This window comes from Gambusia affinis, linkage group LG16 (genome assembly GCF_019740435.1).
Source record: "Gambusia affinis linkage group LG16, SWU_Gaff_1.0, whole genome shotgun sequence".
In the NCBI taxonomy this organism is placed as follows: Eukaryota; Metazoa; Chordata; class Actinopteri; order Cyprinodontiformes; family Poeciliidae; genus Gambusia; species Gambusia affinis.
In genome coordinates this window covers 18,185,989-18,204,747 of record NC_057883.1, presented here as the reverse complement: position 1 = coordinate 18,204,747, position 18,759 = coordinate 18,185,989, and the positions used below count along the sequence as shown (strand labels likewise).

The following is an 18,759-nucleotide window of genomic DNA, read 5'->3' as shown; positions in this document are numbered from 1 at the left end:
GTGTGTGTATATCTTTACAAAGAACTGACACAAGCACATGCACTATAGTAATCATTGGTATTTTTATAGTCATGCATGTGATTGGATTTGTTTTTCCTCTGAGATTTTAATAATGCGCTAATTTTGCAGCGCACTGTTACTTTCAAAATTTTATCCCATACAGGGGATGGAAAAGTGCACTCTGAGGCTCCTAAGGGGGAACAAATGAATGCCGGGCATCTTCAAGTATCACACAGACATTAATAATTCTGGAGGTTTTAAGCTGAGATTGATAAAAGAATCTGGCAAACACAGAAAGACACACTTCTTTCAGAATCATGATGAAATGTATTTGGTTAAAGTTAAAGCTGATATCGGTATTTTTTTATAAACCTTTCCTTTTCAGTTCTGTTCTAATTTCTATCTTGCACCAGTTAAATTAATTTTCTTGATCAAAATTTAATTAGTCAAGACAGAAAAAGGCAAGGAAACAACATCTGAGAACACAGCCGAAAGTTTATGTAACTGCAGAACAAAATGTCCACCCTAATCAAAGGTAATGATTGTTAAGTCTGCAGTTCAAATTTGAGTTTGTAAGGTGGGGGAAGTTGGTTGAAATCTGGCCTAGAAAGCAGGAACTTGAAGACGTAACAAACCGGCACTCTGGAATAATTCAAAAGCACTCTTTTGCAAATGACTAGTGACGAAAATTGTATAATGAAACATTTTTGCAGGTTTCAGGTCTGGTTCAGACCTGTAATTTCAGGTCTGGTTCAGACAAACATTGTTACTGAGATATCTTCAGGAATGCATAAACCTCTGTGTCACCTGAATAACCAACTTTATGTTAGCAAACACTGCAGTGGCTGTATTGGTTTTCTCTATTTTCACTCAGTGTTTTACTGCCAAGAGTCGAATTGTAATATTGTAATTCAGTTTTTAATACATTATGCTAACATATTGTGTCATGCCACTCAAACTTTAAGTCCTTCTGCAGTTAATCCACAACAGCATGTGGCAAATGGAAGGGAAGTTACAATAATGATACAAAATCACACTCATTCATTTAACTCACATACAGAGAAACCAACAGTCACAGTTGACTGTATTTATCTGGCAGAGAGTGAATTTCATCTGCTTTGTGAACATTAGTAGAAAATTTGTTCTGTTTGGGAATACATAAATGTTGAAGGCATTCTTTTACATGACAAACTTCATGCTCAATAGCTGCAGGCGTATTGGTGGTCTGGCTGTTGACTCCCTAATAATCAAGTTTCATTTTTCTGGGGCAAAAATGTTTCCAACACCAAAACAGTTTTTATGCCCTGTTTTTATTAATTTCAGCATAACTCCTCACCTTTCCTGGGCAAACAATTTTGTAGTAGAATTGTTTAATGTATATTTTTTCCACTTTGCCATTAACCAGCTCTACATCTGCTGGATGTATTCCTTTTGAAAAGCCATAGGGATTGATATGCTTCAATTCTGTCCTGTTAGAAATGCAATGCTATTATCCATATGTGGTATCATATTCCTGTTTTACTGGTCCAGGAGTAGCAGGGCCTTTACATATAAAGAAATTCTTCTTTATTTTAATTTATTCATGTTTCATATTTTTAGTTTTTTTGGTGTTTTAGTCCATATTTGTTCTTTAAGCTTTTGTAAGAATAATTTAATATTTTTGCTTAGTTCTGTTGGCTTGTTGCATCATATTGAACAGGAATGGGGCTCAGCCAAAGTGATCAAACCTTACAAATAGTGAAGCTGATGCAGAAAGATCTCTTTTTATAAGTTAGATGCACGCCATGCAAATTGAGAGGGACTTCTTTGGCGAGAGAGGAATAAGGAGACCAGTGTTTATGCAATAATTAAAAATGGAGCAAGTGAGAGATGTAGAGGAATAAAAAGGATTCACACTTTAGCAGAGACTCCATTCACGCTGCCAAACGGTTATCTTATAGACTTCCCCACGTGTTCCCTGTGGAGGTGATGATTGCAGTGCTGGCTATTATTGGGAGTGAGATGTGTAGTGCTGCACGTATTCAGGACCTCTCTGTGTGAATATAAGGACAATTTGTCCCCAACATAATTAATATGAGTGTGCCAGGATGATTGCATCATGTGTGAGTTGTATTCATGTGAGTCATCTCCCCAGCCACATGTCTCAGGCTGTTGGGTATAAATGAAACAGTCAGATAGCACTTTGATAAAACCCCCTTTTGACAGAAAATCGAACACAAACAGAGGCTTGATGATGCCGCGGATAGCTGTGACACCTCCATTTGTATTCCATCTGTCATTTAAGCGCAGTCGCTCTGCTCTTCAGGCTCTGCTCTTCAGGCTCTGCTTTGTTCTTTTTACGTCTTGTGGCGGAGTGTGGGCACCCTGCTATTTAGGATTCAAGCTGTGAGTTTTCCTGTTCCACAGGGGTCCGTCGGATTGGTGCCGAAGCACGCAGCATTATCACAGATGTATACGGACTAATAAAGAGCTCTCAGTAATCTATCATCTATACATGGCACCAAATATTCATGGGTTTGTGCAGACATCATCATGTATTCTCATTTGTCACTTTTCACTCGCTCCTTTTTTTTTTCAAACTGTTTTCTTTCTTCCTAAATATGCAACCACCTGGCAGAAAGTGAGATTGAACTTTTCAGGATTAGTGTAAGAAATTAGTGTGTCTACAGCACTTTGAATTAAATGCATGCTAAAAGTCATTTGCAAGTTAATTCAGAAAGACAAGACACAGCTGAGCAGGAAGACATGATGAGACACTTTTTATGCAATGCATATTTTCAGCCTTGCAAAAGTATTCATTAGCCTAAAGTTGCTTTTAGGAAGCATTTGGCTGCACAAGAATTAAATTTAGGGATATTAGAGTTAAGGGGACTGATTCAGATTTTTATCAATAAAAAACTGACTTAATCTATTTAACTATGATTTTATGTAATACACCAACCCAAACAAAACAATCAGTTATGCTGAAGGGTCTTGTTGTGATCTGACAAAATGCTAAATACTATTGAAAGTCTCTAACTCAGGTAGTTAGATGGATACTAAGAGCATTTGTGGCCCTAAGTAAACAGTCTTTTGTTAGGTTGTTTGCTCTTTCAAGCTATGTGTGAATTTGCGAATTGAGAAGATATGAGTGGAATAATCCAGAATATCTAGACATCTACACATGCAGAATGTGATTGTTGAACTGGTCAATTTCACATTCATTCTACTGCATGTAGCTCCACAGAGCCCAGATGGGACCTAATGAAGAGCGGTTCACTCTATGTAGCAGCAGCTGGACAGCCCTCAAGGGGAGGCTTATGTGAATCCAGACAGGAAGCAGGTGTTAAGTTGGATGAACACCACCCCCTTTTGCAGCCATCATTCCAGCCATGATATGGATCTTTCAGCTCCTTGAAACGTCCTGCATAAGGGAGATGCCAGACTGAGCAGTGTAGCTAACACAACTCACTGGTCTGTGTTTGTGAGAGTGAGCCGTGAGAGAGGCAAAGCCCCTTCCCTTCTCCTCTGGTGAGCAGGTGGTGAGCAGATTGTGTTAACGTCTCTGCCCATTTTCCCCCTTCAGACTGAATCTGATGAGGCTTAGCCATCCACTCCTTCAGGACCACCCCCAGCTCCAGTGTAACATCATCAAAACACACACCAGCTACTTCTGTGAAGTTCAGAAAAACATCCATTCACACCATAAATCTGCTTAGAAAGTACGCTACAGGTCGGCAACTGAGGTTTATGCTTAATCAATTAATCAAATAAAAAAAATTGGCAACCATTTAAGCCTTTTATAGAAATGCGTTATTTCAATAATTGATTCATCAAGATAAATCCAATGAATCGTTTCTAAGTTCCTTGGAGATGACAGTTGGACCACAAGGAGGAGACATTGGAGCTTGATTATTTTATGTTTTATTTTATATATATAGAGAGAGAGATTATCTGTCTCATGTTATACTGTCAGGACATAAAGACAGTTTTAACAAATAAAAACAACTAACATGAAGTTCTCTTGTATTCATTGACATCCTAATGTGGAGTAAAAAAAGTACTGCGTTAACATATTCTCTGCATGGCTCACTTAAAAATAATAGTAAATCAGAGGCAGAGCACTTTTTGGAAAAAATAACGCACACTTTATAGGAATTGAGGCAAAAATCAAGTGAAACTTTAACAATTTAGCAGCGTCCTGCTGAGAAAGCCGTTTTCTACTTCCAAAAGCAAAAAGCACCATAAGAGAAAACAGCCTTTTTAACAAGGCTGCAGTCAGTGCAGTCAAGAGGGAAAGTGCATCCCTGCAACCGTGTTTCTCATTTTCACCGAGACAGTGAAGCATCCTTGAGGTTGGCCTTTTTCTCTCACAGAGACGACCAGTTGATTAGTTGCCGAGGTTCATATGTCAACAGAGGCAAACGTTTTATTTATGGCCCATTCCTCTGAGACTGGGGAGCCGTCGCTCTCTCATTCCCCTCAGGCAGGCAATGTTTCTTTATCCAATTGAAAATTTGACGAAGGCATGAAAGCTTTATAGGTGCTGTCAGTCATTGCTGTGTGATAGTTATCATACTGTCATACAGCTGGGAGCTTCAACTCAAATCAATTTTAAAATGGTAAATGTAAAATTGGATTACCAATCAGTTTCCAATTATAGCACGGCAAAAACAACTATTATGAGATTTAGATGGACAGTTTCAGGTAGCTAGTAAATGTCTTAAGATTCAGTCTTTAACTCAAGGCATTCTCTTAACCTTTGCAACCTTAAACTAGTATCTCTTGAGGACTGGACATTGGCACCCCTGACCTAAGTGTTTGATTTGGGTTTGCTGAAGCAGTGATGCATACAAACGTTACAAGAAACGGACTGCCAATGACTGGAGTTTGACATCCCTATTCTATCTAATCTGACTAGATGGAGTATTTTGGAAGAAAATAATATTAATGCAAACTCAGAACCATAAACAAAATGGATTATTCTCTTTAAATAAAATTGTCCTTCAAAAAATACTAATCATCAGAATGAACGTTATCAAGCTAATTTTATTTGATCATGAGATTAACTGCTTATTGTGACAGGTTTAGTCCCTTTTTTGCACAAGCTGTAGATTTACAGGTAAATAACTGTTCAATTTGTCAGTATGAGCTTGTTTCATTGCTAAAATTAAGTTGTCTGTTTGTATTTCTAATTATTTCTTCCTTTAACTCAAATACTCAAATATGCAGCTGGTAAAATAATGAAAAGTAAGCTTATTTAAAACAGTCTATGGTGAATGTAACTAAAGTGTTTTTGGGGAGGCTGATATATTTGGTTTCAATTAGAGTTTGTTGCAACTTATTGATCCTCTGGCTGGCAGTCTATTTATTTTGCCTGAAACTGCCTGTGGCACGATATCTTCACTCTAACTCAGACGGAAGCCTGACATTTCCATAAATTCTCATTCTTCATTTAATGGAGACTGGATAAAGAGGACATGTCCGCATTAAGTGACTAAATAAACACGTTTAGATCTTCACAGAGTGAGTAGTGCCAACCCACGCACATACACAGACAAGCCTCAGCTGTTTTCTTCTGCTGCAGTAAACAGATTAGCTGACATGAGTTTGCTTTTCTTACCACTTGCCTTTTTTTTTCTAAATCAAACTCAGGTGTCTTTTCTAACCAGCTGTCAGCTCCTCTACTGACTTCAGCATCTGTGATTATTAATTGTCTCAACTGGGTGTGGATGAGGGATTTCACTCCTCCTCCCAAGAACTGGCCACAATCCTGCTTCACCTGCCAAACATCAGTTTGTAAATCTGCTGCACTGGCTTTCGAAGTCCGTTTCAGAGGAGGAGGACGACAAGCAGAGAACGGATTAGAAAGACAACCATATTTGCAGAGTTGGGTAAGCTGGAAGAGAAATGGATCAGCATGAGCTTGTGTTCATACTGTACATGAGGGGATGAGATGGGAGCAGTATCGTTGCATGGAAGTGCTGAGTCATGCTGTGGCGTTTACACAGACATTGTGTGAAGCGTGTATTGAGCTGGCTTGTATCGCTCAGCAGCCTGTCTATCTCTAAAGGAGGGGGATGAAGGAGTCCTCTGTTCTCATCACAGACAGCAGAAAGCAAAGCAAGTATCAGCAGGAGCAGAAAACGTTCTGGATGACTCTGTTAAGGCTCAGCATGTTTCCAGGTTACAGCTCCATAATTATGTTTATCCTCCTCAATAAGACGTGATTTCTGTTTGATTTAGCTGCTGTCACTTCACATTACTGTTCACACAGCTGCTCTTGGTTTTGTTTGCACCTTCTGGTTAACAGGAACATTGATAATATGAGAATAATTCTGTCTAAAGCTGATATTTATAAAGATAAGACTCAATAAAATATATAAAATTTGGTTTATCACTGTAAATAAAGTACTTGTTTTATAATTTTTTATATATTAGCCTCAGTTGCAAGATATATTTAATTAACCTCAATCCTTTTTAATGCTTTGTGTCTGTTTTGCTGCATTGAGAAGCATTTTCAGATTCAATACTGACATACATAGGATGCTACATAGTGAGATTTACTTTACTTACTATTTTACTCTTCAGTGTTTTGAAATCAAGGTTTTTGATCACAACCAACTCAATGTGTTCATGGCCAAGCTTGCCATAACATTAGGTAGTCAATAGGTGGTGCTGTTTACAAGCCTAATAATTAATATTCAGTGGAAGTGGCAGAAAATCGGACAAAGTGGGGGGAGGGGGTTGCCAAGGAATGGTGAGGACTACAGTCCAGAGTAGTAGACTTCCTGAATCGTTTTAAGTACATGACATCAATGTAAAAATTATGTAAAATATGTCACTTTTTGTTTGTGGATGAAGCTGAAGTGTTATAAAATTAGATGGTAGCTGTGTTTGGATGTAAATGTTGCTGTAATTTTGTGTTTTCTGATGAGAAATCAGATTTTAATACCTGGCCAGTATCAGAAGGTTCCTAAAAGAGTGAAAAGTTTTGTAACTTTTACTCACTAATACCTTAAGAGTTTGCAGATTAATTTTCAGAGTGCTACACTGATATCTCTCTGAAGGGTTTGGCATATAAGGTTCATAACATTGCAGACTTACAGTACATAGTACAAATAGAGGTTGTACTATTTTGTGTGGCAGATTTTATTGACCTCAGTAAAAAAATCTTCTTAGAGTTGCTGTAAATACATTTTGACATAATTTAGCATGTTATGGGAAGCTATATTGAATGCCAATGTAACTCAAAGAAATATTTCTGTTTGTCTTGGAGGATTTTTTATGTTTACCAATTTTTAAATCTCGTCTTGAAAGTGGCGGAGTAATTTTTCACCACTTTTTTTGTTCACCATGTTAAATGCAGATAAATTTCAACTGAACTAGATGTATGTGCCAAATTTGATTGGTTGCAAGTTGGATTTCTAAAAGATCTTTTGTTTTACATAAAAGGTAAAATAAACACTTTTCTAACAGGCCTTTGCACAGGCTTCAGTGATCAAGTGTAATTTATTTCTGTATATGTATAAACACTTGGAATTTCATATTCAGGTTAATTTAAAGTGTTTCTATGGAAACGACTCTATAGACTAGCATGTTATTGATTTGCCTTCAGATGTGGCCACTGGGAATCTCCTTCCTGTCATCTCCACAGGGAGGTTCAGTATCTGAATATTGGCTGTTTGCTATCACATTTCTCAGTAGCAGATGCGAAGGAGCTCACAGTGGAGCAGAAGGAGCTTCTTATTCTCTACTGTTGTATTTTTGTTCTTCTCTCCTTGATAAGCTCTCCTCCTACATTGTTTCTTGTGCTGGGGCTTTAGTTGCACAAAAAATAACAAATTCCAAGTTATAGTTGATTCTCAAAACTATGGCAAACGCTCTTAGGAAGCGACGTCATTGTTTTAGTGATGAATCACTCCAACGGTTTGTTCAATAATAGGAGGCAGGCTTGAAGACCTTGAGTCACAATGTGCTAACTTGCAGGATTGAGATAGTTTTAGCTGACATTTACTGCTCCAGGGTGGCCTGCAAATTTACTATGAAGAGCAATCTATATTTTCATTGTGAAATCTGATCTGATTTAGCTGATGTCATAAGATTCAAGTGAATTTTCTGTATTGATGCAGAGCTTTGTCTGAACTATGCTGCTGCTCCATTGCCTCTGTTTATTCACTGAGGAAGGTACACAAGCCGGGCAGCTGTGGGTCAGTAATGTATTGATTGAAAGTGAGATTAGCATGTGCTGCTGGAGGACAGATGGTTCAGACCTCAGCTCTGTGGTCACGGCACTGACCAATGCATGCTCTGCAGGCTCTGACAACAATCTGTTAATACACTGAATATGTTTTCAGGCTTTCATAGCCGACATAAAGAGCTAATGAGGACACAGTGTTTCTAGATTTTTCACCTTTGAGAGTAAGTTGTACTTTTTACGATGGCTGATTCACTTTTAAGGAATCACTGATCTTAAATTTGGGACTTTTACTGGGATCCCTTTTGATAGACCAGCGCATTGTTTGTAAAGCATGTGTTTTTGACAAATGGAAATCTGGAAAATTGTGAAGGAGTCATTTTTGTTTGTTAGGGTGTGTCACACATATTTTTTTTTTTTTTTACATTAGAAGCTCAATCAGACTGGATGGCGAAGCACTGTGAACTTGGACTTCATTTATGTCTGGACTTTGACATAAATGAAAAGTAAAAACTTTTACTTCAAAGTTTTTGGATCTTTGAAGTAAACCATTCCACTGTAACTCTGGCTGTTTGTTAAAGTCGATGTGCATTATTAGTTCAGACCTCCTATTTCCATATCTCTGCATATCCCCTACTTTCCTTTGAACCTCTAAATACCTTAATCTCTAACCTGTCTGATGTGTCATATAGATTCAGATCAAACTAGCCTGAGGTCCCTTGTTTTAATGTTGCAAAATGTGGAAAAACAGATTCCAACACCTGTTCAAGGTTAATAATAATCTGTTTTCTACTTTTAAATAACACCCTCTGTAACATTGTAAATGGTGTATTTTTATCAAGTGGTGCTTATTGGAGCATCTAGGTTTTACAATAGCCATCGCTGTATAAGTCAGCATTTTATGTACTTGAAGGAGCTCTAGTTTAATTTGTTAAATAAAACGCCCAGCACAGCTCAGTTGCTGCTAACGGACCATGACGCTTAATGCTCTGGTACTAACTTCACTTACATAAAGTGCCACTTGCTAATTAAAAAAATCATTCACACTTTCACCACTTGTTACTAAACATCCTCTTTCGCTGTGACTAATCTATTGCATAAAAATGTCTATTGTGCAGTTTTGTGTATATATCTTTTGTGAATGATGGATTTTAATACATTTTTGAGTAAAGAATCTATGCTTTATTTATTTCTGTTACGAAAGATTCTCCTGCATAATAAATGTATATTCATAAACTTCTTCTTGTCATTGCTTCACCTAAGTCGGCGGTTTTCAAAGTGTGAGGCGCGCCTCCCCAGGGGGGCGCCAGAGCACTTTAGGGGAGGCGCAGTGCGAGGGAAAAAGTAAACCGGAAAAGCTATCTGCTTGCTGTCTACTGATGTGAGAGAAACGTCTTTTACGCACACGATCAACTCTGTGGATTTAGGAAAAAGTTGGTACTGTGGGGTGCGCAGTGGAAATGTTTCCCACCTTAGAGGATGTTTTGGCCAGTGATGTCAGTAACGTTACTGACGTCGGACCACTTTTTTCAGTAACGAGTAATCTAACGCGTTGCTATTTCAAATCCAGTAGTCAGACTACAGTTACTTATAAAAATCATTTTTGCGTTACTGCGTTACTATCTTCTATTGTTATTTAATCGTATTTCCTCTACTCGTCTTGTCGAGTGACCGACGTCTCTATGCGACAGAAATGTAAACAATGGAGGGAGATGCGCATTTTGTTGGTGGAAAAACTGGAACTATTTTGAGTTTTTGTCGCCAAGTCCGATTATTATAAGCGGCTTTGGGCTTCATTTTTTTTAAAGTCGCTTGAAAATTTAACGAGTTGCTGGTTGCGCCTTTTTGGGCTCGTTTTTGAACGTGAAGTTACTCATTAGTGGTTGGGAATAAGCAGAGACTCATAATAAATCCCAGAATTTGTCCGTCATTAAGGTAGTTTTATTCAGTCTCTCCCTGTCCATCATTTCCCGGATGATCCGTCCCGCTGTGTCTTAGTTAATGTCAAGTTAATATATTACCTCTCAATGACGTCGAGCTTCGCGTTGCGCTCCAGAAAACTGCAAACATCGAGACCAATATGAACAGCGCAATAAACGTAAAAACAGCCACGAATAAACATGTCCGTAGTTGGCAATGATTATAATGGCAAGTTTAAGTTAGCACCGTTATAATTATTAATATTACGGTAAGTGTCGCAGCCATCTGAGCTGTGGAGCTGCAGGAGGAGATCTGTGCGCTGCGCTGACATCAAACTCAGGGGCGTAACGCAGAATCTGGAGGCTGGGGGGGGGGGGGCTTTAAAATCCTTCTTGGAGTTTTCCAGACAACAGTGGACCACACAAATTACTCACGTTTTTTATTTTTTGTACTGTTTTTTGTACAATCTCCTCTTCAGTTCAACCTTATCAGTGGAGACACATTGTTGATGTTACCATTATAAAATAGCTTACAATTAAGTATTAGCAAAGATCAATGTTATTTTCACAGGAGGCAGAGCGTTGCTGTTAGCAGCTGCTGAAAGTAACTAAAAAGTTACTTTCAATGTAACTTAGTTACTTTCCAAGTCAAGTAGTCAGTAATATAACTAAGTTACTTTTTCAAGGAGTAATCAGTAGTCCGATTAAAGTTACTTTTTCAAATGGGGAGGGGGGCGGGGGGGGCGCAGCAGGCATTGTGTTCCTTGGAGGGGGGCTCACCCTTTCATACTTTGAAAACCCCTGACCTAAGTTAACACAAAAAGAAGAATGTACATTTATGTCTACCTTTTCTCTGTCTCCTCTGACAGATATGATCCAGTCCTGATGGAGTCAACAGAGCTGTTGGAGACCAGGGCGCCCCCTGTGGCGCTGCGGCATGTCGAGCTGGATGTCTTGAGATTCCTGCAACCGTTGGGGGAGGAAAACAGCACGGCAGAGCAATGCTTTCGCTCTCACTCTCGCAACAGTGTGCTCCAGGGCCTGCCATTTGGTGGGGTGCCCACGGTCCTCTTCATAAATGCAGTGCTTTGGATGGTACAGACTCTCACACACTCTCAGCAAGAAGTCTGTTTACTCATCTGTCCAATAGCAGCATTTCCTAGTTTTCTGAAAACTTGTGCTTTAGTTATTATAGCAAGTATAAAACACTAATTTAATTCTATAGATGACCTATTATGCTTCCATAAACAGGTTAGGATAGATCTGTACGATATTTGAAATATGCTCATTAAATTTTTTGAACCAAATCACTGTTAGATAATGAGATTTTGGTCAGCTTAGTTCCACCTATTTTGAGCATATTTCAGAATGAGCTGTTTTAGGGCCTTTTGTCACTTTAAATCTAAATAAACTGCTGGCCACACTCCCACCTCAACAACTGGTTATGGTGGAGTTAGTTAACAAAGTGAGTTGAACAACATGAGGTTTCATCACAGCAGTGACCAAGTCAGCCTGCTGGCAGTCTTGGGAGACAGATTTGTGTTTCTGGCCTTTTCGAGGACTTGTCGAATGACTTGAAGAGTTAACAGAGATCACAGTTTCTATTAACTGAAAATTATTTTATTTTTTAAAACATAATCAGAAGTAGGATTCTTCTGCACCGTAGACAGATTTGACTGATAGCAGTATTTCTAAATATGTTTGAAGTTGCCATCACCTTGTTCAGATATCACAAACAGACCGATGCAAGCAAACAAGAAAAGTGTGATGGATGAGCATAGTTTCATTTTTGAGAAAGTGATTTAGACTTTCTAATAGAGATCATGCGTCATTCCTCTGAGAGCTTCACTTCTCGTCATTACGATGCTGCTGCCACCACTCTGTGACCTTTAGCAACTTGGACGAAATCATGTCTGCAGTGAGGCTCCACCCAACACTTTTGGAATATAATAGAAAACAAATATTGCATTTCCTAACGGTCCATTGCAGTTTTAACATTGTGCATATTTTCAATATGATTCATGTCTCTAGTTTCAAATACAGAAATAAGACTTATGTCCCAGGGCTACAGTGCTTTGTAAAGTATTCACACCCCCAGAACTTCAACATTTGATCATGTTGCAATTAAAACGTTAATATATATTTTATGTGACTGCAAACAAGTAAAGTGGAAGGAAAATCCAGGAAGAAAGAGCTTTATAGGGTGCAAAAGAGACCTTAGCAGAAATTTGTCTTCCAGCACAGCAGGATAACAGCCTTAAAGATGTAGTTAAAGCTACAACAGAGTGGCTTTAAGTACATTCACGTGCTAGAATGGCCCAGTCAAAGTCCAGTTGAGGATTGTGGCAAAACTATATGTCCAAACTCAACTACTTTGCAGAGACGAATGGACCTCACATTTTTATTTGAGTCTCTAAATATCCAAAACTGCAGAAACAAACCCCAAAAGATTAATTGTAATTCTATGAAAAAAAGCTTTTTCTACAAAGTATTGATTCAGAAAGACTGAATGTAAATGCATGCATGAGAGGCATGCATTTACATTCTGTAACTATGCACCCGCTAGCCTTTCAACTTACAAATACGTCCTACTTTTTTGTTGTAATTTTGCATAAAATCCCGCAAAATTTTATGCAAAATTGAAAGTTTGGTTTCTCACCTAAACTTTCATGTGAGAAAGTTTAGGTTTACAACAAAAGAGTTCCTAATTTTAACCCAGTTCTACTCAATTTGATCTGAGATTTTGGTCCCCATAATCATGTCGATAAACAAAAATGCAAATACATCACATTCTTGCCACACATGTCAAGTTAAATATACTTTTGAGGATAGAGTTTGTGCATTATTTACAAACACGGGTGTGCTGTTTCTGTTGCAGCTTTCCAGATAATAATAGACTTCCACTTGGAGCTGTCGGCCAGCTCTTTTCCACTGTCAGGCCTCGTCAGTCTTGATCTCCACTCTCGATCAGCAGCCTCCATCTTTTAATTGGCTCATTTTATGACTGCTGGGTTGTCGAGCCAACAGAGAGGGTTCGAACGCTCTCTCCTAATGACGGGCATGAGTCAAAGTGTGTTTCCCTCCAGGTGACAGGAGGACGCCTCGGCGTTTATCCCATCATCACACTGAATAAAATATGTGCTGGAGTTATAGAGGAGAACCACACTTCGAAACAGGAAAATGTTTAATGATGAGGGAGGAGAAAAGTACTATGAGGATAAACGTTTGCCCATCATTCATCCAGGGGCCTGTGCCGTGTTTTCATTGCTTAAAGATTGAATCATTCAACATTTATGGGCGCTTTTCTCCATTAACACAGCTGCCTAAATAGGCTCAGAAGAGGAGATGATTTAATGCTGCCATTAAAATCAAAAGATCATCAGCACTTTTACTCAATTTGCATTCGTCATCGTTCATCCATGACCTTTCAGTAATGTCCGTGGATACCACTTAACTCCAGTTTTCAACTGTACTGAGTGAATAGGTTTTGTTTTTTTAAACCTACTTGAGACAAACTGCTTGACATCCATTTGAGGTTATCCAGGTTTATTTTTTGCAGCTGACCACTCTGATCTGACATAGTTGCATGGCATGTGTTCATGCGTTCATGCTGACCCGGTTCTGATAGTTTCCAAGACAACCGCACATGAGAAAGTACAAGGAAAAAGAGGATGGATCTTTGTTGCTGCAACATGTCAAATGTTTGTATTTCCTGAAAGTATGATGGAGATTTTGGAGGCAGCTCCTTGGTCAAACGTTATGGAGACACTTAAGCCATAGCTTATAAGAACAGAGTGTTTGACTGAGGATATCTGATTTCCCAGAAGCTCTGAAATCATTTCCGTTTTTTGTGTTGCAGTTGTTATTGCTCATCTTTTCTTGTCTGAGGAAGGCTGCGTGGGACTACGGTCGTTTGGCTCTGGTTATGGAGAATGACAGGTAAATCCCTCATTCACCGCCCTAATCAGAAAAATCTGATATACTCTGCAGCCTGAGGCTCGTCCAAATGTTCAAGATGGGAGAAATTATGCTCAGTAGAATGGCTCCCTCTGCTGCCAGACAAAAATGGCACACGCAGTCCTTTACTACACTGTCCTTTACTTTACTAGTCCTTTACTACGCTACATTTTAGAATAAGGTGCTTTGGAGTCTTCCAAATAAGGGGGTACTGAAGAAGAAGTAGTATCTTTTAGCTGTATATTCATCTTTTGTGTTTCTTCACTGTAAGTGGGAATTAAATGCATTTTTATATTTTATTTATTCTCTTTTAATTGGTAATATTAAACATTCCCAGGATTATTTTTACCAGAATGAGGTGATCGACATGCAGTGTTCCCACTGTTCAGTCAGTATTTGGAGGATGATTTAAAGTTGTGAAGTAAATCTGCTCTGTGGGTTTTCTTGCTCATTCAGCACCCTACATTGTGGACTTGATTAATCCTGCCTGACCGGTAGACGCTTCACAGTTCGAGCAGGCAGGCAGAATCTGTGCATTTTGCCAAGCAGCCCTTCCTTTAATGTAATTGAATCATGCTGCCTAATTTGACATCCAGCTGAATAGTCAGTGGTGAAGTCTAAGGATTGATATCCACTTTGTCACATGCTTGTTTTTGATGCCCTCCAGACTCCAAAGCCCATGGCACCTAATGTTTGTTTATTTGGGGCAATGATGGATCATAAGTGACAGTTGAAAATGTAATTTTGTTTCCCCTTGTCCCCCTTAGTCTTACATCCCTGTTTTATGGAGAACCGAGTGAAAAAGAAAAATCTCCCTCAGAGTCCAGCCCCTCCGACTCTGAGACAAAGGACATGGTGAGTTTTAGAGCCATTGACCATGATGAAGCTAAAACCAAACGGCCCATGAATGATTCCAATAATCATTTATTTAAGATTATTGGAAAGCTTTTTCATGGTAACAAGAGAGGCCATGATTACCATCTAAAAAGTTATTGCTGGATGGCTAAATGAAGGCTTTGTTTTGTTTGTTTTACACTTTTCTTTGTTTCATTAATAACAGGAACAATATAAAACCAATATAAACACAGATTTAGTTCAGCAGCACAGCAAAAAGTGTGCGTGTGTATGTTTAAAGTGTTTCTATTTAAAATTATTTTTATGGCAAAATCCCTCAACTTAAATGTTTTTATGTGGATTTTATGAGAGACACGAACAATAAGAACTGCATCATTTTGAAGCAATAAGAACTTTAATATTTTCCAAAGTGTGTTTCTTGTTAAAACTAGTAAAAACTCCATGATCACACATTCCAGTATGACTAGAGATGCGGGTCACATGGAACCTGTCTCCATCAGCTTTTCACATCTAGATTTCTTTCAACATCAACTTTTACGTCTTCCCAAAAATTCTCAAAAAAAATTTCTCTAAACCTTTTCCATTCTAACACATGAATGTGCTTAGATTTCACCGGTACATTGTAGCACTAGCTGCATATTTTGGGCTGTTTTCCAGCTGGATTTTGACTCCAGCGCATTCCTTCATTTAGTACCATTTATCTTACAAATCAACCCCTGTCGTCTTCCCTGTCACTGTTGAAGAAAAGCATCCACACAGCATTACGGTACCTCCACCATGTTTAACAGTGGGGATGATATTCTAAGGTTGATTTATAGTGTTAGTTTTCACCTACAGCATTTTGCATGTAGGTCAAAAATTTGATCTTATCTAACAGGAAGTGGTTCCTCCTTTTTGTTGGGTGCTGAAATGTATAAATCCTGGGATAACATTTTTAACCTAACCCGGCTTTAAACTTCTCCACAACTTTCTTCCTGTTCTGTCTGTTCCTTCATCTTTATCATTCTTTTTGTTCACTAATGAACAAAAGGAATTGGTGTAATCTGGATTTAAAAAGCTTCCTGTTAACAGGAAGAAACCTCCAGAAGAACCTGAACCTGGCTCAGTATGAGCAGCCATCTGCTACAATGAACTGGGAAGCAATGAAAAATAAAAGAACAGTTATTTTTTATTAAATATAAGTTCTAGAGGTTTCTAATTGCTCAAATAAGCTTCTAATTACTTTTTATCCAGCATGCATAGTGTTTTAAAACATGGAACCACAATTCTGGACAGTTTCCATCTTTGAATCACTGCACATTTGACCATCTATTTAGTGTTTTAGAATTTAAATTGTACAAATGCAGGTTAAAAAAATATATGTCCTCACTCTTCCATGAACTTGTGTTAGTTGGCAGAAGGTCATGGACACCATCCAATGACAAATTGAACGCTGTCAGACCATCACGAGTGTGAAAGTATAGCTGCAAGTTGATGCTTATAAGGTAGTAAAGGCCTGTTTTCCTACTGCACCACTATCTTTGAGTCAGTAAAACTATAATTAGTGTAAACAAATGTGATAGAATGAGGGGGAGACTGGTGGAGTCCAGCCATTATCACCCTGCACAATATTTTTTAGAAATACTATCATTACCAATACGAAAGATACTGCACAGACGACCAGTCTCAGGTTTATTTACAGTAAACCAATGTGTCACTGTTAATTTGCGGAATCTATTTTCAAGCCTAAAAACTGCTGCATGCTGAGTTTTTCATAATGAGGCCCGGTTTGCCCAAGATGGCGTGGCCCCAACTGTTTGGATCATGACTCAGCCGAACTGTCTATGACTCCCCGTGACACCTGTGTGACAGACTGAAGTCACTCCCTGCCTGTTTATAACACTGTAAGTCGAAGAATCAGACAGGAGTCAGAGGCTTGTGCCCACACAGAGCCGAGGCGGCAGTAAACCGATTACAGCGCCAGCCTAGACCCATTAAATCTCCTTGCCACCCTGCAGACCTCATGCCATGCAGATTCCCCGCATGTTGCCACATGTAGCGTGTTGTTTATCATCTGTTTTGTTATTCTCTTCTTATTCCAGGGCTTCTGCTCGTGGCTTTCATCTCTTTACCATATGAAGTAAGTTAAGACACAGAAGTTTGTTCTGAAATTATTTTCATACCCCTCTAATCTCAGCTGATGTCACCATCCAACGTAAAGTCTAGCTCGGAAACCCTGGCTGAGTTTATGTGGCTTTCTGCTGGATGTTTGCATTAACTCAAGGCTGACAGCACATGGCTGTTTTAGCCTGTAAAATGGTTCTTTTAATGGTATCCATGGTTTCCATAGTATTATGGTGGCATTTGGGTGCTGCTGTTTTTAGCTCACATGTCAACGGCTCACCCAGGGATCTCTAGGGAAAAGCAAACCCACCCTGAAAGCTCACAATGTGTGGGCTGCATTCAAACCAGAACACAGTGCTTACCTCTTCTTCCTGAACTTCCTGCCCAGGAATCTCTATGTTTTAACTTTAATATTATAACCAATGTTTTACTCATATTGACTTTGAAGCTGCAGATTTCATGTTTATCAAGCACTAAACTTAGATTAAACTTGTTGTTTTTGTCCTGAGGACCAAAATAGTCAAATAAAAAGCACTTGCAGGCCCTATTTTTTATTCTTATGTAAAACATTGTGTGACATTTGTTGTATCTGCTCAAATAATAATACTACAACATCCAAGATTTTATTGGAGCAAACAAAATAGCTGGATTTTTTTTAAATGCAAACCGTAAAACAGGTTTTTTTCATTATTATTTTTATTTTTATGTTTTTAATGCGGGTTGATTGTTTTCTCAGCCCAAGTCTGAGTAAGAGTTGTTGGGTGTTTGTGGTCTTATAATACCAAATTACGACAAATGCAAATACCTGATGACAAAGAAACTTTATTTTATTTGTCTGTGAAATGTGTCAATCTTAAGAAAAACCTTAGATTGAGCTGAAAAACAATCCTTTACTCATTTGTAAAACCTGGACTGTAAACTAATTGTATATATTTTTTTTTACCCTTGACACATGAATTTGGCTATATGCGAACTTCATCTTTAACTCAGAAACAGTTTCAAGAACTTGCTTTCAGTTCTGAAGATATATATTTATATTTAGGATTAGCGTTTCATCCATATATTTTATGTGTGCAGGGACGAGGAGATCCGCAGTAAATGTGGCATCGATGCAGTCACATACCTGTCCTTCCAGCGCCACATAATGCTGCTCATGACGGTGGTTTCCCTGCTCTCCTTGGCTGTAATCCTGCCGGTCAACTTTTCCGGGAACCTCCAGGGTACGATGGGCTGTTAGGCAATTATGCAAGGAACGCTGTACATCACCCTACACGCACCATTCCCACCATAAAACATTGACGTAGCAGCTGTGGGAATTCTTCAGCAGCTGGTCAGAGTTAATGGGAAGGTGGATGAAGTTAAATGCAGGGAAACCCTAGAGGAAAACCTGATAAAGAATGAAAAAAGACTTGAGACTAAGGGTGGAGGGGTTTCTTTTTAACTGCAAATGTATAGCTAGAGCAGCAATGGGCAGATTCTGATTAAAGTATATCCATGTATAAGAATGAGTCAAAAGCTCAAACCTAAATTCAACTTTTTTTGGCAAAATTGTTGTTAAAAGGTCCTCTCCATTAAATTTCACTGAACGTTATCTTTTTACTAGCATAAATTCCAGTTTCTACATGCGAGTTCCCCCTAAAACATAATTGCAGTGACATGGCTGACTCAGAAGATTGAAGGAAAATTTGATAACCATGTATCTACTTCCTTCCTCTTCAGAATTGGGGGCTATTTTGTGTCTTATCACAT

At 38.6% G+C, this 18,759-nt stretch overlaps 1 protein-coding gene across 4 annotated transcripts in view; it reads left to right on the top strand.

Annotated features, from left to right (window-relative positions):
- tmem63c (transmembrane protein 63C) overlaps window positions 1-18,759 on the top strand; it is a 35,691-nt gene that overhangs the window by 3,027 nt on the left and 13,905 nt on the right. For all 4 annotated transcript variants that reach the window (XM_044142390.1, XM_044142389.1, XM_044142391.1 and 1 more), the window contains 5 exons: window positions 10,965-11,190; window positions 13,955-14,034; window positions 14,820-14,907; window positions 16,989-17,026; window positions 18,088-18,230. In XM_044142390.1, coding sequence (XP_043998325.1) covers window positions 10,981-11,190; window positions 13,955-14,034; window positions 14,820-14,907; window positions 16,989-17,026; window positions 18,088-18,230 — 559 coding nt within the window. In that variant the 5' untranslated portion in view covers window positions 10,965-10,980. The remainder of the gene's footprint in view (window positions 1-10,964; window positions 11,191-13,954; window positions 14,035-14,819; window positions 14,908-16,988; window positions 17,027-18,087; window positions 18,231-18,759) is intronic.